This window comes from Mustela lutreola, chromosome 3 (genome assembly GCF_030435805.1).
Source record: "Mustela lutreola isolate mMusLut2 chromosome 3, mMusLut2.pri, whole genome shotgun sequence".
NCBI classification, from domain to species: Eukaryota; Metazoa; Chordata; class Mammalia; order Carnivora; family Mustelidae; genus Mustela; species Mustela lutreola.
The window spans coordinates 130,624,951-130,650,930 of NC_081292.1; the positions used below are offsets into that span (position 1 = coordinate 130,624,951).

Consider the following 25,980-nt stretch of genomic DNA (forward strand, 5'->3'; position numbering starts at 1 on the left):
GAAGAAAAATTACCATTTTTAGCATGCATAAAGAGAAATATATAAAATTCAATATATTGATAATTATTTACATTTGAATTTCACCTATGGAATATCTCCCTAAAGAAAAACATAGTCAAGAAAGAAATTGGGTTTTCTTCAGACATTTATTACCCACCTGTGGAATCTTAATTTTAGCCAGAAAATTGAGAAAATAACCCTAAAGAATTTAAGTCTCTCAATTAAGTGCTGATATCTGTCTTCTTAGATGGGTTAGGAGCTCTAAGAAGCTGGAAATCATGGAGCAGAAAACTGATTTCCAAGTTTTGATGTTACAGTTTAGCTTGTCTGCAGTAATCTCTAGAGAGCTCATGCAATTATTTAAAATTTATTTTTTAGTGAAAATATTTAGTGTTAGGTTAACAGTTACTTTTTTGAAAAGAATTTATTTATTTATATGTTTGGGTCGGGGGAGGAGCAGAGAGGGAGAGACAAGAAGGCTCCACGCTGCACACAGAGCCAACTGGGGGCTAGATCCCACAACCGTGAGATCATGTCCTGAGCTGGAACCAAGAGCCCGACATGTAACCTGAGACTTAGCCACCCAGGCATCCCTCTATTACTTTTAGGGGGCTACAGAGATGTGTTGCAACAATAACTTGATTGAAATGAAAATGTGCTAAACTCCAGAAGGGTTAGGGATAGGTTGCAGTGTCAGTAGTATTTTAACCCTTAGATTTTAGTGTGTCACACCTCTCTTCTTTCTTTCTATTCAAAATAGTATTTATTGAAAATCATATACCTACCTGGGATGGCCAACTTCTTCAACTGGCAGCCAGAGAAACACACTATTTTTTTCTCAAAACTTCCTCAACACTTAATCATCTGTTATACCTCTGCATGTAATATTAGGCAAAACTGTGGAGATGGGAAGCTTAGAGCTGAGCTTTGACTGCTAGGCAGGCTTTGGCTATGTTGAGATGAAGAAAGTGAGGAAAGAATATTCCAAAAGGAATAAGGAGCAGGAGTAAAATCACTGGAAGGCCCTGAATGTGTCTGAAAATAGAGAATAGATTTGGTAGAGAAAAATACCAGTGGGATGAAATCATGGATCTTCTCTTGTTTTGTTTTTCTTTATAATTCTCTAAGTTTAGTTAGGCTGTTTTTGGAGAAAATACATTTATGAGCTTGAAACTGCAGACACACAGCTATCCATCTTGAAAGAATGACAGTTTTAAGGATGGGAAATGAACGCCCATGCAGGTGGTTAGGACTGGTAGGATGTGTATTCCTGTTTGAATGATTGGCAAGTAATGTATGTGAACTGGTATTATAGCAACTGGTTACTGGTAACTGGAATTATTGATCCAGTTCAGGGGTACTATGCTTTATTGGAATATTGCCAGTAAAGAAATTGCCAATAATCAGCAGGTTTTGATATACAAAAAAAATGGCTCTTACATATGATTCAACTTCTTAGAAAAAGAATGAAAATGGCTATGTTAGGAGATGTTCAGATTTTAAAGAATTTAAGAATACTGGAATATGAACAAAATAAATGGTTAATACACTGTTCTTATACATTGTGACTAATAATGGCAAAGAGTTCAACTGTTCACCTTGAAAAGATGAATCACTAACCTTCAATCAATTACATATATATTTGGCATGATCATAAAGAAGTCATGCATAAAAAACTTTAAAAACTTTTTGGAGCTTCTATCTCACACTCAACCACAATGCTCTGCTTTAAAGTAATGCCATTTTCTCTCATCTGTAGTTATGGAAAACTGAACAGCAGACTTGTTCAGATCCAAACCATGTGAATGTCAAACTTTTTTTTTTTTTTTCTTTTCTGGTATCCTGGTATATTAAGAAGTAATTAAATACTCCATTTCCAATGCTATTGTCATAAAAAAAAGAAAAAAGAAACCCGTAAATTGTTTTAAAAATACCTGTTTTTTTCTGTTATGCCAGATTATTTCGTGCTTACCTCTAGTTTCAAAATTCTTGAAATATGTGACCAGAGATGTGGAGATATGTCTTGCTACCAAATGAATTTCCTTTGGACCCAGTTCATGATCAGCAAAAGCAATTACTTTAACTTCCTTCAGAGCCTTTCCATTTGGGGATCTCTTACTTTCCCATTTTTGCAATAAAGAAAAATCTTCCCTGCTGGCTTCAGGTTTTTTATTTTCTTCTTCAGGTATATAGCTTATTTTTTTATCCCACATTCTAAGCAAACTTTTCTCCTCATTCTTTTGTCCTCCGGATATTACAGACAAAGGGTTTTGATTTGATAGGAAAAATGGTTTCCTTGTTTCCATGTTTTCATGAATGTTTGATTGACTTGGAAAGCCATAGCTTGACAGTACAGTATTGACAATATTTTCTGCAGCTAAAGATATTTTGAGTGGAGAAACAGTTGTCTGAATTTGGTTTGTCTCAACTGGCTTTAGAGTTTCAAAATGAAATACTCTTGGATTTTCACCTTTTCCTATTTCTATGAATGACATGACTTGCTTTAATGCTGCTTCTGTGGACTCATTTGCTTTCTTAAACAGTTTTTGTAAGACACTGCCTTCAGGGAGAGACTTATTTCCTTGCATTAATTGGTCAAAATGGCCAAAGTTTGATTCCCTTGGACTATAGTTTTGTACTTCATTTTTAAAGAATGATGGTATATTTTCTGAATCAAGCCTTTCCATTGGCTCTGAACTTTTAATTGTATCTTCTACAGAGGCTCTGGGATGTGAGGGTAATTTTGATGAAGGCTTATACTTTTTTTTCATACCTTCCTCTGAGTAACACACAAAACCAGGTACACTGATTTGTGAAGGATTATTCCCAGAACTATCTTCCTTTAACTTTGATGTGGGCATTTTCATATAAGTTGCTAATTCAACTTGATTAACAATATAGGCATTTTCTGCTCCTTGGAACAAACTTTTCTTTGGAAGGTTATTGATATGAATACACTGGTCAATCAGTGTGCCAATGATCTCACTTGCTATAACGGTCTCTTTCAATGTGCTAATAGAAGATGGTTCCACTTGGCTTATTTCTTTGTCTAGCTTGTTCTTAATTATACAGAGCATGTCACTGACAATATTAATAGCATATGTAACTAATTCTGAATGGAATGAGTGAATCTGTAGGATGGTGTTCTGTATGTTTTCTTTGGAAATAATAGTATTTGAATTGGATTCATCAGGAAACTTTTTTAGTGGTTGTAATTTTGGCAACATCTTTTTGCTTACTAGTCCTTGTTGGAGAGGAAAAAAGTTTTCTATAGGCATTTTCACAATTTCAGAAAACTCATATTTAGAGATATATTTAAACTGTAAGTCTACAAATGACTCTAAAATATTTAAAACCCTTTCTACAATATCTTGAACAATTTGGTTGCTGGAGCCCAACGAAATTTGGTCTACTGTCTTTGTGTTATATATTGGTACACTGCTAAGGATGTCCTTGACTGGCAAATCATATTTACTTTTAGTACTAATATATTCTTTCCTCTTTCCTAGAGTTCCTTTCCTATCTGGGGAGGGTATCTGGGACAAAAAACACAGCTGCAATTTTTCAAATAGCATTTCAACAATTTCTCTTCCAAACATATTAATTTGTGCTTTTGTATCTTCAACTCTAGTAGAAGCTCCTTTGAAATGATTATAACACCTGCTTTCACAATCCTCAAGTTGATGCAAATTTAAAAGTGAAAGAGAATATTCTAATTCTTTTGTTTTTATTGGAATTTCAGTCAAAACATTTTCAGCTATCATCATTAGCTTACACTTCTCATTTTCCATATCATTTGATTCTGCTTGCCATTTGTCAAACATTTTTTTAAATATACCTTCTTTAGGAAAAATCTGTTCGAGCTGTGAAGAAACATTTTCCAGGTAAAAACATGCTTGTGGTTTGGCAAGATACTCTGCATCTGAATTCCCCTGTGAAAGTCTGAGATCATCCACATGCGAGAATTTGATTGGATAAGCCAAATTGTGGTTACTTGTAGCATATAATCCTTGCAAAACTGCATTAACTATTTTATTTGCTGCCATGATTTGATCAGATGGTAAGGCTTTAACATTTATCATTGCTTTAGTTTGCATCACCTTTTCAAATTCTTTCACAGTTGTTTCCAGAATACTACTTACTATATCCTTGGCATACATTCTTAGTTCTGAATTGCGCAATCTCATTTCCAGTAAGTTTTTGGCATCTCCTGTTGATAGTGTGGGTGGCAGCCCAATGGTAGTCTTGGACTGGCTGTCTCTTGGAGTCTTCTCTCCAGGACCTAACTTGGTCTTGCTTTTGACCTTAGCACCACTAGGTCCTAGGTATGATTTTGTTTTAAATTTAGGCAAAGGAATAACTTTTGATCTTGCTTTTAAACTTGTTTTAAAATCTGGTTTAGAGCTGCTCTTAGAGCTCACTTTGGAATTATGTGACTTTACAGGTAGCAACTCATCAGAAAAACTTTCAGGGGACAAAGTCTCTTCTAGATGAATTGAGGCAAAATTTATGATCTTCTTAAGAACCATTTCCACTAAATCCTTCCCCAATTGCAGTGGTGCATACTGCAAAAATTTGTCTTCTAATAGAGAGACACTTTGACTGCCTGCATAAGAATAACCTTGTGGTGTCACATATTTGGGGGGATTATTTCCTTTTCCTGCTTGTTCAGTTTCTTTGATGCAGGTTGCTTTCTTAGACAAGGTATCTTTGTTGTCAGGTGCTTCTACTTTTTTGTTATTTTCATTTAATGGTGTAACAACTATAGAGTACATTTTCCCCAAAACACTTTCAACTATGTCATTTGTTACCCTGTTAATCTGTGATTGAAAGAAGTTTTTTTGTGTTATATCTGATGTTTTAATTTTAGAGTTAGATGTTAAATGGGGGATATCATTAAATGGAGGCAAATGACCTATGATATCCATTATTCTTTGATGCAATTTAGTTAAAATCTCTTGCACTCCACTGAGCAATGCAGTTTTTTCTTTTTGTTTCGATTCTCCATTTCTCATAAATATTTCTTCCAAAACAGTTCTCTGGCTTTCTTTTCCCAATGTTACTTGGTTTTGTTCCAATGGATATTTTGAAAATGGAGATAATTTGTTTTTTTCCTGCTCTCTTTGTCCCAGCAATATTTCATTTGATGCTGTTAGTTGTGAAAACAATTTAGGATTGTCTTTTGAGTAAACGCTTATTTCCTTTGCAGATCTTTTATCATATAAACTCTTTAAGATACTACTGACAATTTCACTCACAATAATATTTTCTTGGAATGAAATGCTGTTTGGATATGGATACATCTTTTGAATTTCTAAGTCTAAATCATTTTTAATAAGCTTCAAAATGGCACTGGCAATGATGTCCGCATATTCCTTAAGACTAGCTTGGGAGAGATGAATTGTGGACCCAACATTTTCTTTGTAATTTGCAAAAGTGGAATCTGTGAGCTCTTGGCTGAGGATTGTTTTAGTGGATATTTTCAGGGCATTCGCATTTGATTCCTGTTGGCTTGATTCATGAAAGAGGCTATCTTCTTGTTTATAATTTTCCTGTTCCAGGCTAGCAATTGACTTTTCTTTAGACTGGAAAGCAAGAGTAATTAATGAGTCTATTCTTTCTGTGGCAAAAGCTTCTAACCGATTGAAAATAGTTTTAGTAATGAAGTTAGTATTTTCCTCACATGGGTCAGGAGCAGTTTTCTTGGCATCTTCTTTCTCTACTGTAGTTATCTGACAATCATCAGCGTAAGCTGATTTCAGATTTCTTGAGGATGGCAAATACTCTGTCTTTATTTCACTTTTTGACCCCATAAAAGGAGGCTTTTGACACTCTGCTTTTGAAAATATGTCACAAAAGGTCAGAGGCAATCTTGCAGATGTAGGATTTTTTGCATTTATGCTAAGCCGGACAGTAGAACTGAGATTATGAAGAACAACATCCACTATATCATTAGATATGAAAATGACATCTGATTTAGGAACTGAAAGTTTTGGAATAATTTTATTTGCATCCTTGATGAATATTTCAGAATTTTCTCTGGAATGTTTCCCAGTTATGCTACATTTCAGAGTGGGTGTGGCACATGTTAGATTATTTTGATACAGTGTTTTTTCATAAATATCACATAAGATACCTTCAATGATACCTTGTATTTGAAACTGAAGTACTTTTCTATATTCACTCTTATTAAACAGCTTTTCAATAATACCTTCTTGTTGATCTGAATTAATCTCTTTCTCAGAATTGTCACACATGCCTTTTGATGATACGATATCTAATACTGTGTTAACAACTTGGCTTGCAATACTTTCAGAAACCACAATGTTATGAGTTGAGAAAGGACTTTCCCTTTCTTTATCTAACTCATGTTTGATTCCTTGTAAAATTTTTCTAGCCACTTCTGTTGCATACGTATTTAATTTATTCAAAGAGAGTTGGCACACTGAGTTGGTCTTTTCTGATGTAATATGATCCACTGAGCAAGAGGACAAGTGATCATCAGAATACAAATCTTTGGCTGATAATGCTTTGCTTAATGCACTTTTATCCTGCTGAAAAGATAAAGCTGTTGGAACAGTGAAGCTGATCTGGGGACAGAAGAGAGATTTTACTTTGGAAGTAGCAAAAGTCTCTAAATTTGTTAATATTGCCTGTACAATATCTTCAACTACATTTACTTTGGCCTGTTTGTCAACACTGAATCTGGTGTGTTCTTGTAAAGAAACATTTGCTCTAAAGGTGATGGTTTTATACCTATTTTCACTTGTATTTCTTTCCGGCATAGCAGCTGAGTAAAGTTTATGAAATACCGTTCTAACAACATCATCTGCCACTACGATTACATCTGCTTCAGACACTAAAGAGCCTATGACTTTATCTATAAATTGAACAGATGTTTGAGGAATTGGCCCCTCAACATTGTGAATGATGCTGTTTAAGTGAGAGTGGGAGAGAGAAAGCACATTTAGTTGGTCGACCAAAGCATTTTGAAAAATTTCATTCAAAATATTTCTTATAATGGGAACAATTGGAGATTTCTGTGGTTCTTTGAGTTTAACTTCAATTTTGTTTAACATTCTTTCTAGAACCCATTGTTTAAGAGAATCTGATTTAGCTTCTTCTCTTAGTAATGTTCTTTCCCCAATGAATTCTTTCTCTGTATGTGAGACATCTTCTAGAAATGAATCTGATTCAGCTCCTCCAGGAAGAAAATTTCCATAGGATGGCCTGTATTGATAAGTTTCAATGCTCCCCTCTTCAGATTCAGTTTCATTAAACATATCTGCGGATACTGCATCTAAAATTAAATTGACTATATTCTTAAGCGTTTGTTTCTCAGGTGGTGGGGAATTTGTACTTGTCCTCAAATCTAATGAGTTCATATTTAACTCTGTTTGAATAGCTTTCAAAATAGTACTTGATATCTTCTTTGCATTCACGTATAAAGCAGACTGCAATAGTTCCTCATGTGTGTCTGTGAAAATACTGGGACTTTCATATTCCAAGTTTGTCTTATTGTTTTCTTCATTTCTGTTGTTAATAGAACCGAGAGTTTCTAAATTTCCATTAGCGAACCCTTCCAGTTTAGCAAAAACCACATTTAGAATATCCGAAGCTAGAGCTTTCAGTTCATTTGAATGTGTTTCTTTTGTGCTCCCTGTTTTGGAAGACACTAGAGCAATAGTTTTTTCTTTATGTTTTGTCACATCTTTATTACCCTCCTGAATCATCCTGGAAATGATCCTGGAGATTATGTCAGTGCATTTGGCTATTTCCTCAATAATTGAAGCAAATGATAGGTTGTCGATATCAAAAGACTCGGAGACAGCTTTAAATCCAGAACTTGCAAAACTGGTATCCATATCAACACTACATAATTTTGCAAGGATGTATTCCAAAATTGTTTTGGAAATGAGCTGAATATTAGACTGCAATGGAGTAGCCATTTCAGGATTTTCATTCTTTTCTCTGTTTAGTTTACTATTAGGTGGCTGATGGTGTGGATGGGCTCCTATGAGCTTAAGTAACATTTCATATAGTGTTTCCCCAATGCTGTCTAACACTTGCAATCTAGCATTGTCTTTGGCATCTTTTCCATTTACAACACTATGGAGAGCACATGGAGTAGCCAAATATTTATAAAAAGATTTTTTATCCTGCCTATTTGGCAAAATATTTTGTTTATCAGTACTGTCAGATCCATATGAAGTTGCAGGCTTGGGCTTATCTGAAGGGAATGATATATTGCTTTGATCAGAATGTCCACTTGATAACAGTTCACAAATACAAGTTAACAATGGAGATTCCATAATTGAGACAAGAGATTCTAATTTATCAGTATCAGCAAAAAATCCTTTACCTGTCAGGGATTTGGTATCGTCTCTTTCCCTATGATTTAGGCTTCTCTTACTGAGTTCTAGTTCATTCTGGATAGCACGCAAAACAATGTTTACCACTTTAGTTGTGTAAGTACTAAGTTGAGATTGTAAGGAAGATTTCTCCACAACTGAAGGTTTGAAGCCCATTTGCAATTTTGGACAAATAAATAACTTCAGCCTTTTAAAAACTGTATTAATGATCTTATCAGTAATGTCATCTATAGATTGTGGTTCACTTATTTCAGATTGTGACACAGAAGGTTTTGCAGCATCTACATTGAATGAAGATAAATATTTCACTTTCTTTTCACTGTCAAACCATACTTTTAATGACTTTTTATTTGGTGCTTCTTTGACCATGTGTGGAGTATCAGAAGTACCTAGAGAAGTGTGAACTGATGATGAACTAGAACTTTTGGTCGTATTGGGAATGCATCTTGAAGCCTTATGAAGTATATTTAACACAGCGTCTGTTATTTCTCGAGACACTGCTCTAATTTCTGACACAGAAAACATCTGGTCCATCCATTCTTGATATGATAGTCGTTGAGATTTTTCTGAAACAAGAACTGAAGCTTCTTTCCCAGTTTTATTGTCTAAGGGACCGGGAGAAACAGAAGATAGGTCCTTGAGCATATCTGTTAAAATACTTTTAACTACATTTTCTGAAGCTTTTTGTATGTGGTGCTGTTGATCTCGGCTGAAAATCAACATGTCTGTATTCAGACAGGGTTTTTCCTTTAAAATTTCTTTATTATTAAAAGATGGTAACTCAGTTTTTAATCCCCCATCACAAAATGCAACTTTGCTTCTTTGAGAAGCAGCATTTGTAGGTGGTTTGCTATTTCGTTTATATTCAAAACTGGTGTTTCCTTTTGTAAACCAATTCTCAGGAACTCCTTTCTGTGATTTTGGCTTTTCATCTTTGAAAGATGAATCAAGCACATTTTCCACAATTTTGTCTATTTCTTCATTATCATCTTCAGAATAAAGGACCATGCCAGGAACATTAATAGGTGGACACAATCTTCTAGATTTAGGACCATTAGCTAATCTAGTGCCAGTAAGTCTGTACTTTTCTTCAGTGTCAGAAAGATTTCTTGGTCTAGAGTGTCTGCATTTTTGAATATCTGCATTTACTCGCTCTTGATGTAGCTGAGTGAAGATATCATCAAGAAGCTGAAGGAACACTACTGTTTCTTCAGATGCAGTAAGTCTCTCATTATTAAGTTCAGTTTGTACATATTCTAGTATAGTGCTGATTGCTTCCTCTATATATCCAACCAAAGAGGACTGGGAAAAAATATTTGACATTAAATTTTGTATTTGATCTTTAACAATTAAATTAGCTGCATCAGGTTCAGGACTATGTTTCATTTTGTTGTCTCTTTCGAGGGACATGTATGTTGGGTCTGTCATAGGTTGCTGATCAGAAAGTTTAATTGCATCTTCAAGATATGGAAGTTCATTTTTTTTACAAGATGCAAGAGTCATCAGCTTTTCTAAAATGGCATGTACCATATCCTCAGCAATATCACACATGGGTTCCAAATTGTAAGGCTGTGAAGCCTTTACAGATTTTCTATTTGATGGACTGAGATATTTTCTACTGGGTGGCAAGCTTGGTTTAATGTCAACTGACAAATCTTCTTGTGAAAATATCTCAACACATTTTTTCTCAACTGCAGACTGTAGCTTCTCAAGCATATTCTCCACAATCTCTGAAGCTGCTGAGCAGATATCAACATTGGAAAGCAAGTCTCTTTTTTCAGGTTCATTTTGCTCAACAAAGACTTCAGCAGTAACAGAAGAAATAGAAGGAATAGCCTGCGTTAAATCAGACATTATTTCTTGAAAAATACTTTCTAAAATTAATTCAGTTTCCCCTTTTAAGTGACATTTAAAGTTAACAAAAACGTTCTTTAAATTCTTCATTTCATTCATGGCTTTTGCTTTTTGATCAGGAAACAGTGGACTCTCTAAGCCATCTGTTTCAGTGGTGGCATCCTTAGATTTTATTGTGTTTGTTTCAAATGATGCTAAAAGGTGACTATCAGATTTACAAATTCTGAGCTTAGGATATGCACATGTCATACTGGTTTTATTATATTTGAGTTCAGATGATATAGATTGTCCTTCCACGTGATATGTTTTACCCACAGTTATTCTTTCCACATGGGCAGAAGGTGGTTTTAAAGGTGTGGTTGGCTGCTTTATTGATAGGTCAACTGTAAACGTACAGGGTTCTCCCTGAAATGTTTTAGTTGTAGCAGATGTGTAGCTTCCATATGTAAACTCTTCACTGCATGTGCTACAGAAACTTGAACTGTCTGATGAGAGGATAGATTCATCAGACACTGGATATGCTTTCGTTCGCAACCTTTCTTCATACTTTGTGATGGCTGGGTATAATATACTGGTCACTGTAGCTACAACCCAGGTCATTATATTCTGAATTATACTATTCAGTTCTTCAGAAGTTACCTGGAAAAGAGGCAAGCAGGAATGAAGAGAAAATCATGGAACAACTTATTCCATTCTGGGACAGAGGGTAACATTTAATTTTTTTATATCAAACAGTACCTAGCAGGATACCATCATGGTTATAAAAAGAACATAGTAAAGAATTTATTTTAGACTTTCAGATTACTTTCAAGTTGGCTTACTCTGTACTATAGTAAATTTCTTTTTATAAGTTTCTATTTGATTCACATTCCCTCCAAGTTTTCTGTTGTCTTCCCCCAACATTTGTTGTTGAGATAAATGACTTTATGCTTAAAAATAGAAAACAAAAATCACCAAATTGCTGTCTCCCAAAGAACACGAGTTTTGGCAAGAAAAAGCAGTGTCTACAATCCAATGGTATTGTTTAATAATATCCCAGGTTATTTATTACAAAATATTTTTCAAAACAGATGTGGTCAAAACATTTGGGTGCCTTCAGAGACATCTGTCTAGCTAAGATATAAGGATTAAAAATAAGCCATTTCTTCCCATTCTCTGCTGCAGAGGTGACCCTATGATTTGCATAAATGGAAATGAATGCAGCTAACTGTTAAAAGTTATTTGATAGGCAACAGAAAATTTAATGTCTATGGAGATGACTGGCTTTGTATTCCACAAGAGTATCAAAGCAAACTGTTTTAGATAGGAAGGCTGAGAAAAGATGGTGCAATGAAGGAACAAACTAGTTAAGATAGAGGCAAAGGGCTCCTCCTAGACTGGGATCTGAAAGAGCCAGGAGAGGAACAGGGTAGAGAAATTGAATTCCTTTTTGAGCCAGAAATAGAAACCCAGTGACCAGATTTGGAAAACCATTTTCTTAGTAGTCAGTGGTAATGTCACAGCTTAAAATGAACCAAAAGTAGAAACAATGCATCTGTGGAATTCTATAAACCACTTCTTATTTACTGAAAATGAATTTAGGCTTGTAAAAATCCTTTTGCCTGTCATAAATGAGTAGTCTGTTTTTAAATTGTTATTACTCTTAAGACATAAAGGCTGTAAATTTGAGTAATTGGCAGCAAAGACTGGAAGGCTGGTACACAGACACCAGGTTAAACAGTATGATTGCTCTAATGGGGCTGTTCATAACCAAAGAATTACCTTAGATTAGCATGGAAATAGTCACAGTTCAGGCAAACATTCAAAGAAAATTTAACACCTGTGTAACATACTCTTTCCTGACACATTTGAGAGTGTTTGGAGGCACCTTAGGAAAAGCAATTCTATCTTGCTGTAATTCATGAGTCTCCTAATGTAATTTTTACTTTACTGTACAATGGCTAGTGCTTTGAAAACACATTTTGGATGGCAGCATATGTTGTAAAATACTTGTTTTATATAACGGCATCCTAAATCAGATTTTAACAGAAAAAGCAATTGTTCTAATCTACTCTAGCACATATAAACTAAGACATTCAATATATATTATTTTTCTTATTATTGGAGATACTAAAAAAAATCTACATTATTACTCCTAGGCTAGTTGTGAAGCTTTCCAACTTTGATATATGAAAGAGAGATATTCATGAAGTTTTCTATGTATTGAAGTTTAGTAATTAGAACCTAGTTTTCAGTTGCTTTCCATTTAAATATTAAACAGAAATATTCCCTTGAATCAGAGCTTTTATATTTGCTACACATTCTATGACTTGAGTAAGAGTCAGTGTAAAAAAGTATATAAGAGTATGTGTTGTTCTCTAATGGAACTGCCTCTTCCAAGGCTCAGCTCATAGGAGACCAGGTACTTTTTTATGTGACCAGGTGACCAGGGCACCTTTTTTAGTTACTTAGATGACCAGGTCATCTCACTAAAATGGCTAAGCCAGACCCAGGCATTCCAGCTCACCAGCCAAGTCTGCAAAGCTTGTCACACAAAGGCTTCCCATGATAAAATGAGTTTGTGGTATTTGATGCTGTTATGATGGCTAGGTCCTTTAATGTCATTCCATACACTTCTATGCCCATGAGATTTCTTCCTGAAGGGCCAATGTTATCTTTTGATAAGAACTTTAGATCACTGCAAAATTTAAGAATTAACTGAAAGCAAACTTTAAAGAAAAAAAAGGTCAAAGAGATAAACCAATATCGATAGGTAATTACTCATCATTTGATTCACAGTTTTTAAATATGTTGCTTTATCAAATGATTTTATGATACATACTTTCTCTCGCATGCAGTTTTGTAGGAGGTTCTGTTCTCTGTAAAATTAAGAAAGGTTGAGCATTTAGTTATTACCTAGGGTGAAGAATTCATATAACTTTTCCCAAAAGTTCTAATCATTGAATCATCTGTTTCTTCTCCTTATACTTCAGGGTTTTCTCCGGAAATTCAAAAGGTGAAATAAACTTTTTTTGTCCCTCCCCCTCAATTTATCCTGCTCCTTTGATAACCACTTACTTTATTGCTTAGGAGAATAGAATTGTGGCTGCTGCATAACAATATGTATCTATCTGAAAAGTCTACTTTTGAGCCACCTTTGCCATGCCTGCTCTGTGCTTCTCTTGGGGACGCCACTGAATTGGAGCTAGAAGGTGGGCTAGTCCTTTCTGCCTGGTAAAAGGCAACATGAAGTAAAGTATTTGACCAGAGCTTTCTGATAATCCTTTACCTACTCTTTTAAATCCCATGGTCCCACCTACTCTTTCACCAAACAGCAAGAAGGGAATATGTGAATGATTATTCATTAATAATGATTATTATTAACTGTGGGTTAAAACAATAGGTTCCTAGCCATATGAAGTACTAATTTAGAGGGAGACCTTTTCTTCATATGAAAATATTATGTCATGTGTTCTAATTAGAATTATTTATCAACATACACTAATGAAATAAAAATTCTGAATTGTAACAAATAATGAAAATTAAAGAAAATATAAGTAGTTAATAAAACCAGATCAAAGACCATATAATACTTTCATAAATTTCAACACAGGCTCTTTTCTTATAATCAGATATACGATACTTTTATGTATTTCAGTTCTTTTCCTGCTTCCTTAAAAGAAAATTGACATTCTTTTTTCATTTTTATAGGCCTGTGCTATACATGATAACATTCAGTTTTTCCTAAAGTCTAAAATTCAGTCATGAGAAACAGCAAGACTGAGAATTACATCCTAAATCCTGGGAGGAAAACAAAACAAAACAAACAAAAAAAAACCCAAAAAACCCATCTTTACTGGTTTCAGCTCAGAAATTAGACATATTTAGACTAAAACCTTTTTGTGGGATGGAACCTGGAGCATGAAAGCTGATATCAGTGACATGTTTTCTATCTTTTGGCCTTCTTTATTTTTTCAGGATTCGGTTTCTCAGGTCAACCTAAGCATAATTTTCTTTTTTAGTCATTCTCCAATCTAACTCTCCCAGATTCATTTTTCTATTCTCCCCACATATACTGTAGGTACCTAACAGAACTCATGGAATCCAACCTATTAACTGATAACTGTTCCCAACAGGCTCTCTGCCCCAAAGGCATGCACATAGATCCAAAAAGCAAAGACCTAAGAATAAAATTGACCAAGTAACAAAAAGCTTTAATGAAGACCACTTTGAACAATTATAATAACCAGATAAAGTATGACATCAGTGAAAAAAACAGAATGAGGATCTCTGAAAACTTACTCCTCCATAAAAGCAATGGGAAAACCAGCCAAAAAAAAAAAAAATTTTTTTTTAAAACAATTTCATAGTAAATGTTTTTATAGTTATTTTTTTTTCAGTATTCAGAACTCTGAAAATTAACCAAAGACTTTTAGCATTCCAGAGAATGTTTATTCAAGAAAAATAGTTCATCTAGGTAAAAACAGTGAGCTTTGTGGTGTTTTAACTTGCTCTATTTCTATCCCCTTTCTCCAGCTCCACGGTATCCATAAAAAACAACACCTTGCAATCACAGGGGCATGGCTTTGTTCATTGTGGTCTCTGCTTAACACTTAGCATTATGTTTTGAACATAAAAAAACATAAAGTTTCTTAATAAATGTTTGATAAATTCTCATTTAAAGTCTTTTGGATCTAGGCCTACTCTCTAATACAAAATGAAGCCTTCATGCAGGTCACTAATGGACTTCTAGAACTAGTTCCTGGTTTCTTGCCTTCAGTTTTTCTTATATATTCTGACAAACTGTCTATCATGCCTGCCAATATGACCACTACATTCCCCTTCCAAACCATCAGAGTGCTACCTATTAAGTAAACTACAAATTCCTGACCACAATCTGCACAGCTGCGGACATACTGCCTCTTCACTCTGTTACTCTTTATGTCTTCCATCCCAATAATATGAACTTACTCATTACCTAATTGCAGTACATAATTATTTCAACTCCGTTTACACCCCTACTGCTATGGTATTGGCTTTGTCTTCATTCTTTTGGTCCTGAATTTCCATGTCTATTTTATAAACCTTTCTGTATTCCTTTTATATTAACATTAGAAAAAGATAGAACTAAATTATAGAGGAAAGAGAGGGAATATGAGGTGGACAGTAGATCAGATGTGGTGATTCTTCATAGAGTCTTATGAAATCTGGAGTTAAATCAGAACAAGAGGAACGTGATATGTGTATGATGGCCAGAGCCAGAATGGAAAGTATTGTTAGTTGTGCTTTATTTGTACTCTGACCTGAGACTGGGATGGGTACATGAAGCTAAATGTATTTTATTCCTGTTAGTTTGGGAGGGACTGGTGAAAGAAACCCAGACCATGCCTAGAGTTAATAATCTTAGCTGAGCCAAGATTATTAATTTAAGAGTAGCCAAAATATTTACTATGAATTGATTCTGTAGGTCTGTAATCTTGGGTGGGAGAAAATGAAGAGGCAGGAATTAAGACTTCATTAGGAGCCTCTTCTAACTTGTTTAATGAAGAGGCAAGTATTTATACTAATATTTATATTATATGTATTTATTCAACAAGTAAAATATATATAGTCATTGTTTACACGTGATCGTCATTCCTCCACTTTGTGCTTTAAACTGAACTTGTCAGTTTTCTTCCTTCTGCATCTATTACACTGCTACATATCCTATGAATTCTCAGTAGTCAGTTAAATTGACAGCATCACGATACTTCCTCCAAGGAAGTTTGATCTGAATATTTTGATACCCTTTATCACCATACATCACTTAACTCTGGCCTACCATTTTCATAGGGATCTGGGGTTTCTAAAATATATCCCAAACATTATTTGTCATATTATCTTTTTAAGAAGGTGATGATATTGGGTCTAAAATAATAGGTTTCTTTTTTTTTCCCCTAGAGTTGAGAAAACCATACCTAACCACCATAATAGGTGGCCATTGAGGTTTGAGGAATGAAAATCCCTGAGGCCTCCCAAATTTCTTCTCCAGAGACTTACAATTTCCATCATCAGAGGATTTGGGATTATATTGCAAATACCCTTTAGGAGAAGAATAATTGATTATGTCGTCAATATTTGCAGTAAACTAAGTTACCATTCTTCGGAAGCCAATAATCTCAAAAGGCCTAGTAAATGATAAATGTTTCAAAGGAGATAAAAGCAAAGAAACAAGATCCAGATGCTGGAAGCCTTCTGAAGAGGAGGGATTACTGTTGGATATATTCAGACGTGGTATGAAGATTCTGAAGTGAAGGGGGAAGATAGAACCACAGTGGGGATAAGGAAACAGAGAAGAGGAAAAACATTCTCTTGTCTGCTTTACAATTTAAGCTTAGTGCTGAGAGTTTGCAAAAGACAGAAGTCTCACTAAATCCAAGTAGAACTACTAGAGGATTCCGTATAATCATTTGCTTTTGAATAGCACTCATATAATTATTAAAATATTAATTTATATTTACACATTAATTTTCTTAGATACTTACGTATTTGAGAAAGCATGAGAAGGGAGAGTACCATGGGCTGTAGCATGAACATGAGGTCCTATTTATTAGAAAAATAAAATTATAATTAGTTTATATACTTCTCTGGCAACTTGTAAAGTGGAAATTAATATCCTCTAGTAGATCTTTATTCTTTGGTGCTATCTTGTTTAAAGGCCTCCAGAGTTTCTCCACAATGAAGCCTAAATTCCTTAGGAAGGCATAAAATATACCATATAATCTGATCTTCTCACCTCAGCAGTGTCTACTCTGGCTAGTCTCTATCCATTCATATATATTCTATGGTCCATAGACACAGAATGACATAATTTGCTAAATATATCATGTTTTTCATGCTATTGGGCCTTTGATTTTTTGCCATTTCCTTAGTCTGGAGCATCCTATTCCTTCTTTTCAATTTCTCTTCTTTTAGGCTTCACTCAGTTTGTATTAATTCCACTAGAAAACTTTGCCTAAGTAAATAAATATCCTTCGTTAGTGCTCCTGAAGCATTCTACACGTTTCTATTATAAAACTCATTATGTTATATCATAATTAAATGTTTACTCTTCTGTGTTCCTGACTATGACATAAATTTACCACTATATCCTCAGCACTTAACACATAGTAAGTATCCAGTAACATTTGTTTGTTGAATCCATTATTCAATTAATATATTCCTAAACATTTATTGATTGATTTGCTGCCATTAATCTCCTCCTACTTGGATATTATCTTTTTTTTTTCTTTTTAAGGATTTTATTTATTTGACAGACAGAGATCACAAGAAGGCAGAGAGACAGAGAGAGAGAGAGGAAGGGAAGCAGGCTCCCCGTTGAGCAGAGAGCCTGATGCAGGGCTCGATCCCAGGACCCTGGGATCATGACCCGAGCCGAAGGCAGAGGCTTTAACCCACTGAGCCACCCAGGTGCCCCAGATATTATCTAACTTTATATATAATCCAGCATGATTCTATTGCTGAGTTTTGGGAAATACTTGGGATTGAAGTGATATAGGAAGTCTTTCTGCAGTCCATCTCTACAGACATACTGATTTGGTGTATGTCAATTATGCAAAAACAAAAATTAATAAAAGTTTTAGATAAAAAGATTGCCCTAAATTCAGAAAGTAGTTTTAGTAATTAGAACTAGTTCAAAGTTACGTTTAGATGGTAACTCTTGTATCTTCCAGCAAATGAGAAACCAATAGGTACTAACCATGTCTATAAAAACACTTACTTAAACCCTGTGAAACTTTTTTGAGTTTGTTTTTTGTTTTTGTTTTTGTTTTTGTAGATACGTTTTTGTGTGCAGTTTGGTAGAAGTAACTAGAATTAAGAGTGCACAGATCTGAGAAATTAAGTGTGAAGTCAATACTATTTTAAAAGCAAAGTAATAAATAAAAAGGTTTTCGGTTTCCATTGATATGCTAGAGTAAATATCTAAAATATTTGCCTAGAATTCTATATAAATCATTAAAACCACCCTCTTAAAAGCAGCTAAGCTTTTAAACATATTAAGATAAATCTTTCAGAGTAAAAAATTTGGAATAACACAAATCTAGAGCAATAAGCAACTTTTGCAGCTGATGCTTGCTCTATGCGCATTGGCAATACCTACAAACAAAATGGGGAATCAAAACGGAGTAAGAGCTTCTAAAAATGTACTGGATGCCAAAGAGCTATACATTGGTTGAAGAGTTGTCATAACAAAAAAGAAAACAAAACAAACAAAACTCATGTCACGGAGGTAGCAGCACAAATAAACTATGTCTTGGCTTCAGTTGTGGATAAAGGAAGAAGAGGAAAAAAATTAAAATATCTCTTAAGAGATAATCTGTGATTATGATTCCTATATGACTTTGAGGTTCAAATCTACTGCATGGCCATAAAACTCCAAGTGAGAAATTATTTTAAAATGAATCTGTATTGATAACTTTTGGATGCCTAGCAAAAGTATATGGAGAATTTTTAAACAGCTTTATAGAAGTTTAATTGGTGTTCAAAAAGCTCTACATATTTAATGGATTGAATTTGTTTCTATAGAACAACACATACTATCGAAATATAGAATTCTCAATGATACATTTCTGTCAAAAATGAGCTCACATATAACAATAATACCCCCTACATACACACGCACACACACAGAGACAAATATGAAGAAACAAACCCCATGACTGTTAATGGGGGGGAAAAAAGCATTAGACTTAGACATCAGTGATTTCAGGTATTTGAATTACCAGATATAGAATATTCAAAAAGTTTGTCTTATATGTTTAAATATTTAAAGAAGGGATTGGAAAACATGGGAATAGAACAAGAACTTATCAAAAAAGTCCAGTTAAACTTGAAAAATAATTGTTCAGGAATTACGTGTGTGTGTGTGTGTGTATGCATATATATAATGTTTAATCAGAGAAATTTCAAAATACATTGAATTGATAAAATAGTAAATTAGATAAGCTAAAGAAAGAATTGGAGGTTTGGAGGACAAATTTGAATAAATTAACCAGAATGCAGCACGGAGAAATGGAAAGCACGATAGTCGTTAAAGGATATAGAAAAAAAAAAGCTCTAAATATACATAACTGAAGTTTTAGAAGAAAGAAGATAATAAAAAATAATAAAGAAAGTCCAAAAGTGGACTCTCAACTATATGGTCAATTAATCTTCAACAAATCAGGAAAAAATATCCAATGGAAAAACACAGTCTCTTCAATAAATAGTGCTGGGAGAATTGGACAACTATATACAGAAGAATGAAACTTGACCATTCTCTTATATGATACACAAAGATAAACTCAAAATGGATGAGAGACCTCAGTGGGAGACAGGAATCCATCAAAATCAAAGAGAGAACATAGACAGCAACCTTTTTGACACTAGCTGCAACAACTTCTTTCATGACACATCTCCGAAGGCAAGGGAAACAAGAGCAAAAATGAACTTTTGGGACTTCATCAAAATAAAAATCTTCTGCACAGCAAAGGAAACAGTCTACAAAATCAAGAGGCAACCAATGAATGGGAGAAGATATTTGCAAATGACATTATAGATGAAGGGCTGGTATCTAAGAACTATAAAGAACTTCTCAAGCTCAACACCCCAAAAACAAATACTCAAGTTAAAAAAATGGGCAGAAGACATGAAGAGACGCTTCTCCATCGAAGACATACAAATGGCTAACAGACACAGAAAAAAATGTTCAACATCATGAGCCATCAGGGAAATTCAAATCAAAACCACATTGAGATACCACCTTACATGAGTTAGAAAGGCAAAAATTAACAAGGAAGGAAACAACAAACGTTGATGAGGATGTGGAGAAAAGGGAACCCTCTTACACTGCTGGTGAGAATGCATGTTGAACTGCCACTTTGGAAAAAAGAATAGAGGTACCTTAAGAAGTTAAAAATAGAGGTACCCTATGACCCAGCAATTGGACTATTGGGTATTTACTCCAAAGATACAGATATGGTGAAAAGAAGGGGCACATGCACCCCAATGTTCATAGCAGCAATATCTAAAATAGCCAAACTGTGGAAGGAGCTGAGATGCCCTTTGACAGATGAATGGATAAAGAAGACATGGTTCATATAGACAATGGAGTATTACTCAGCCATTAGAAAGGATGAATACCCACCATTTGCATCAACACGATGGAACTGGAGGGGAATATGCTAAGTGAAATAAATCAAGCAGAGAAAGATAATAATATGGTTTCACTCATACGTGGAACAGAAGGAATAGCATGGAGGACATTAGGGGAAGGAAGAGAAAACAGAAGGTGGGAAGATTCATAGGGGGAGATGAATCATGAGAGACTACAGACTCTGGGAAACAATTTGAGGGTTTCAGAGTGGGGGATGAGATACCCCTTCATACCCAGTGATGGGTATTAAGAAGGGCAGGTGTGGCAATGAACACTGGGTGTTATATGCAAATAATGAATCATGGACTACTACATCAAAAACTAATGATGTACTGTATGATGACCTACATAACATAAGAAAAAAATAGCTTAACACTGAAAGAAAGCAAAAAGGAGAAATTAAAGGAAAATATAAAAAAGTAGAACAAAGCAAAGCACCAATAAGGCAGTAAAAATCTTCCAAACGTTGTAAAAACATAAATGTAAATGGTTTAAATTCAAATAAAAGTCGAACTCAATAAAAATAAAACAAGATGATGCAGATGTAGAGTGTTTATAAAAGCCACATCTATACATAAAAAGATACTAGAAAGATGATATAGCTATATTAGTATCAGATCTACTAAATTTGAGACAAAAAGCATCACTTATGATAAAGGTCATACATAATAACAAAAAGTTCAATTTTACACCTAAAACTAATATTACACAGTATGGTAACTAACTGAAATTTAAATGAAAAAATGAAAAAACCCTCTATTCACCAGGATAGTCCTGGATGTGCCTGCTAACCTAGATCAAAAAATAAAAATTAAAAATGGACAGAACTACATGGAGGAATTGATAAACTAATCATTCCCAATGATTTTTAGAACAGAGTAAATAGAAATAATTATATAGTACATATATATACACATTAAAATATATATTATATATAGTGTATTATATATTATATAACATATTATATAATACATAATATACTAAAATAAGTATATAGTACATATATATATAATATATTTGATATATAAGATATATGAACTACAAAATTCAACAGTTTGATTGAATGAAAATATTTAGAACATGGCACCACCAAATTAATAATATTTATAATTTTCAAACACACAGAACATGTAAAAAATTAATCATGTGTGCTAAGCCAATAAAGCAATTCTGAAGATATTTCAAAAGTCCGGTGCCATAAAGGCCATGGTGTCAGTCCACAAAGCAATTAAATTGGAAATCAATAACAAAAAGGAAACTAGAAATCCAATATACTTGAAATTACAAAACTCATTTATAAATACAAAGTAACAAAAAATTGGAATTTAGATATGATCTAGAAAAAAATGAAAATATTGTACATTAAATTTTACAGTACATTTCAAAATCTCTTACATATCATCACACCCTATTCTAAGCACTTTTACAAATACTTACTAACATAATGAATTGCTATAGGAATCATATGAATGACGTATTATTATTACTGTTCATGTAACAGAACTCCAGCCAGTCTTAAAGGTTAACTTGCTTCAAATCAACCCACTTTTTGCTTACTGACCTAAGGTCCTTGATCTGTAACAGAACTAATTTACTAATTTACTTTCTTTGAGATATGCAAACCACTGGCCTGGGAATGAAGGACCAGAGCATTCCCAGGCCACAGAGGCCAGAAACCTGTTTGAAGCCACCTGGACTCTGATTAGCCAAAAAATCTTTCAGCAAAATATTTTTCTTTTTTAAGGTCACACAGTGACTTTACTGACCTCACTTTGTGCATCTGTAGACCTTGCCCTTCTTTGTAGAAGGAACAGAGTAGTCTTGCACATCCCCTGGGTACCAGGAAACCAGACCTTCTTGCACAACATCCACTCTGGACACCCAAGAAATAGAACTTCTTGCACAGCTTCTGAGCTCTGAAATAACTATAGCTGGCATCACTGAGTCTGCAGGTAATCAAAAAATGTCACAGACTCCTGCACTCTCTTAACTGATTAAACCCCTTTAAAAATCTTATGGCCAAGCAGAAACCTCTGACAAGAGTCTGCTTCTCTGCAGATTTCTGGCCTCCTGAATAAAGCTCAAAGATTCCTTTCCAATCAAAACTCATCTCTCAATCGGCCTTTCCAGAGATGGGCAGTGAATTCGTGTTAGGTAACATTCTCATTTTATAGTTGGAAAAATCGAAGAACAGAGAAATTAAATAACTTGGCCAGACATAAATTTTTAGTGTTGGAGTATGGGTTCAATTTAAGTAGTCTTGCCCGAATATATGTTCCTCCCTATTATGCTATACTGCCTTCTGATAATCTGATCCATGTGGATAGGATATATGATAAGTTTATGCCAAGAAATTTGAAAATTTAGATGAATAAATTTATAAGAAAAGTCTAGTGGTGAAAACAAACTTAAAAAGAAACAAAATACATAGTTTCAAATCTAATTGAATCTGTAGCTTTAAATTTTTTCTCACTAAGAGAGCCAGGACCAGGTTAAATATTTTGCCAGTGATTTATACCAAACATTCAAGGAATATTCAGCACCATACTAGGCATAAAGCAGGAGCTCAATACATATTAGTTGAAAAAGTGAATTAAGAGATTGCATAACTTATTAATAGCTGTTACTGATATTTACCTGATTCACAGAAGTAGCTTGATCTCTTGTTTGTTCTTTCATTCCAATCAGCATTTATCTCCTTCTACATAATCCAAACAACAAAACAAACATCCTCAACGGAGTTTTTCCCCCAGCATTTGAACATCAACTATTACTTACATATTTAAAATACAGAAATTTAAGATTTTGAGAATTTCTCTTAAGTGTCAATTTTTAAGAAATGCACACATTTTTTTAATATTATTTTTTATTTTTTATAAACATATATTTTTATCCCCAGGGGTACAGGTCTGTGAATCACCAGGTTTACACACTTCACAGCACTCACCAAATAAGTCAAGCGGAGAAAGAAATGCACACATTTTGTGATATTTATATTAAATCTATTTACAGAAGTTAAAAGTTCACAGTTGTATCATGGGAGGTCCACAAGACCGCCTAAACATTTGGTGATTTGCTAAGGCTCATGGAACTCAGAATATAGTTGTACTTGCATCTAAGATTTATTACAGTAAAAGCATACACTTTAGGATAAGGAAGGGTAGAAGACATAGGCTGAGTATGGAAAAATCCATGCATAGTTTTTCTTATGCTCTCTCCTCCTGTGAAAGAACACACTTAAGAGGACACACTTTTCTCCAACAATTAAAAAAAAAAATGCAGTAATATGTACAGTGTTTCTGCCCAAAGAAATCAATTAGAAAGTTAGTACTCAGTCTTTATTGAGTCTGTATTGAAGACTGATCATAAGGACACCCTCCATCTTAATGTATATCAAAATTCTAACCTAAAAAGAAATCAGATGGTTGGCAAAAATCACGTTATTTGCAATAGAATGCACCATCCATTCAGGTAGGGAAAGTTCTGTATCACTTAGGGACTGTTAGAAAAGCTAACCTTCCCAACACTAGACAAAGGGCAACCTTGAAAGCAGGCCCTTCTAAAGACAGCAGTCTCAAGCCTGCTGTGTTAACTCTTTCCTACACAGTAGTATTCGCTGGCATCCTAAAATAAACTATCTGTGGAGTGCGCTGATTAGAAAGTAAACTCAGTGGAACAAAAACATAGACATGTTTTTAAACAAAGCTACAATAGGAGAAAAGTTTAAGTAGAGCTGGAGCACAGAACAGGCTCTGTGAATATAGAGGAATGTCATTCTCTAGACTTGTTCAAGAACTCAACATGTTCAAGGAGGTAAATCCAGTGAAATAAATAGGCTTCTTTTTTGCACCCCGGGTCTGAGAGCTGAAGGTTGCTAGAAATACATTTTCTGACAGTGGTAGCCTGTGTACATGTTGGAAGCTGAGTGTAATACTTTGTATAATAAGATGGCCATGCTGTTTCTCATAATAAATTAGGAACTTCTGGACATTTGGTACTCTTTTGAGATCAACATAAGTGGAAAATTTAATAAACACATTGAACAAAAAAGGTCAGCAGTAAAATTTAAATACTGTTTTTACAGGAGTTTTTTGTTTATTTGTTTTTTAGTAAAGGACATAGCTTTTGCAATCTATTGGGCAGATTGAAGATTTTAAATATTGAAGTTGTTAAGATTTTTTTTAACTCTTAGCATACTTGAAATGGATAATGACATAGTAGAACACTGAGCTATAAAATATGAATAATAAAACTGTACTATAAAGAAGCATTTTATAGTAAACATATATCTTAGAAGTTATATGTAATGTAGTCTGTCAATTATTATGCATTAGAAGAAACAGAAAATGATGCCACTTCCTACCCAAGTCAAGTAGAATTCATTTGGAAAGAACTTAATAAATTGCCATTTTCAAATCACGTTAACTTCTTTAACATGGTTAAACAGTTAACACTTTGCTACTAATGGAATGGATGATGTGGTTTTGACTCCTATAATAAGAAGGCAACTCACAGAGGAAAAAAAAAATCTAGTTTATGTAAGAAGACATACCCTGAATCTTTGGGTTTAACTTTCCAATAGCAGGACTCTGATGGCTGGTCAAGAGCCAAGAGGACTGATAGCATGATTTTCTCTGACCAGTCCACCAGTATTAGTCAAAGCCCAATCAAAGGCCACATTAATATTTCCTCTAAAGGCTCAGGTATGTACTGTGAATTATATTTAGAAAAATTATCTGAGGCCTATTAAAATCTTATTATAATATGACTAATTTCAGGGAGTGAAGCAGTTTGTTATGGTCCCTTCATGATTGAAAATTTTTATACCAACTTTATTCTTTTTTTATTCACTTTTTATTCATTTATTCTACTTGCATTTAGAGCAAGAGAAATATTATATACCTCATTTTTTGGAGGATCCAAGTAAGACTGTGAAGTTCTTGGATAATTTCTTGTGGGTGAAGCTTGAGGTGAAATAACTGAATTTTGAGCTGAGGTGAATACAGCTCCTAGAGAAAGAAGAGAGAATTTTACATATGAGAAGATCATATTTCTGGAGCAAGGGTGAATGCTAATGAATATATCTGATCCAGTGCTCTCTGCTGAGCCAGCACAATCACTAAATTACCACAATTAGGGATATATTTGAGTTAAGGAAGTATCTCCAAGAATAATATGACCTTTTTAAGTGTTCACTGGCTGCAGATTTCCAGTGGTTCACCATTGCCTTTAGAGACAAGTCTGAAATCCTTAACCTCTAATCCTAATTTATTTAACATTATGCCAGTTTAATGCCTATAATTAAACACAGACCACTGCCAGAATTGTTTCCATTTCATTCAGTCTGCAATGGAAGACCAGTCACTACTTGGGTAGGGGAATAACCAAAGCTGTGTTTTAGGGAAGACTGCTTTCACAGTAAAATTTATAGTGGATTAAAGGAGGAGGAGGAGAATGGAGGAAGGTTACTGAAATAGTCAAGAATGAAGGAAACAAGGGTAGAAACTGTGGGAATGAAAAAAATAAAAAAGGGCAAAAGAAAAGGAGATAGACAGAAAGTGGCAACTTTGGATTGCAAATACAAGAAAAAAAAGGAGTCTA

General features: G+C 34.3%; 1 protein-coding gene across 2 annotated transcripts in view; it reads right to left on the bottom strand.

The window, feature by feature from the left end:
• The window catches only part of FSIP2 (fibrous sheath interacting protein 2), a 90,376-nt gene that overhangs the window by 37,619 nt on the left and 26,777 nt on the right, over window positions 1–25,980 (bottom strand). For both annotated transcript variants that reach the window (XM_059166833.1, XM_059166834.1), the window contains exons 12-16: window positions 25,282–25,388; window positions 23,017–23,080; window positions 16,730–16,787; window positions 13,048–13,084; window positions 1,973–10,865 (exon numbers count right to left, since the gene is read on the bottom strand). In XM_059166833.1, coding sequence (XP_059022816.1) covers window positions 1,973–10,865; window positions 13,048–13,084; window positions 16,730–16,787; window positions 23,017–23,080; window positions 25,282–25,388 — 9,159 coding nt within the window. The remainder of the gene's footprint in view (window positions 1–1,972; window positions 10,866–13,047; window positions 13,085–16,729; window positions 16,788–23,016; window positions 23,081–25,281; window positions 25,389–25,980) is intronic.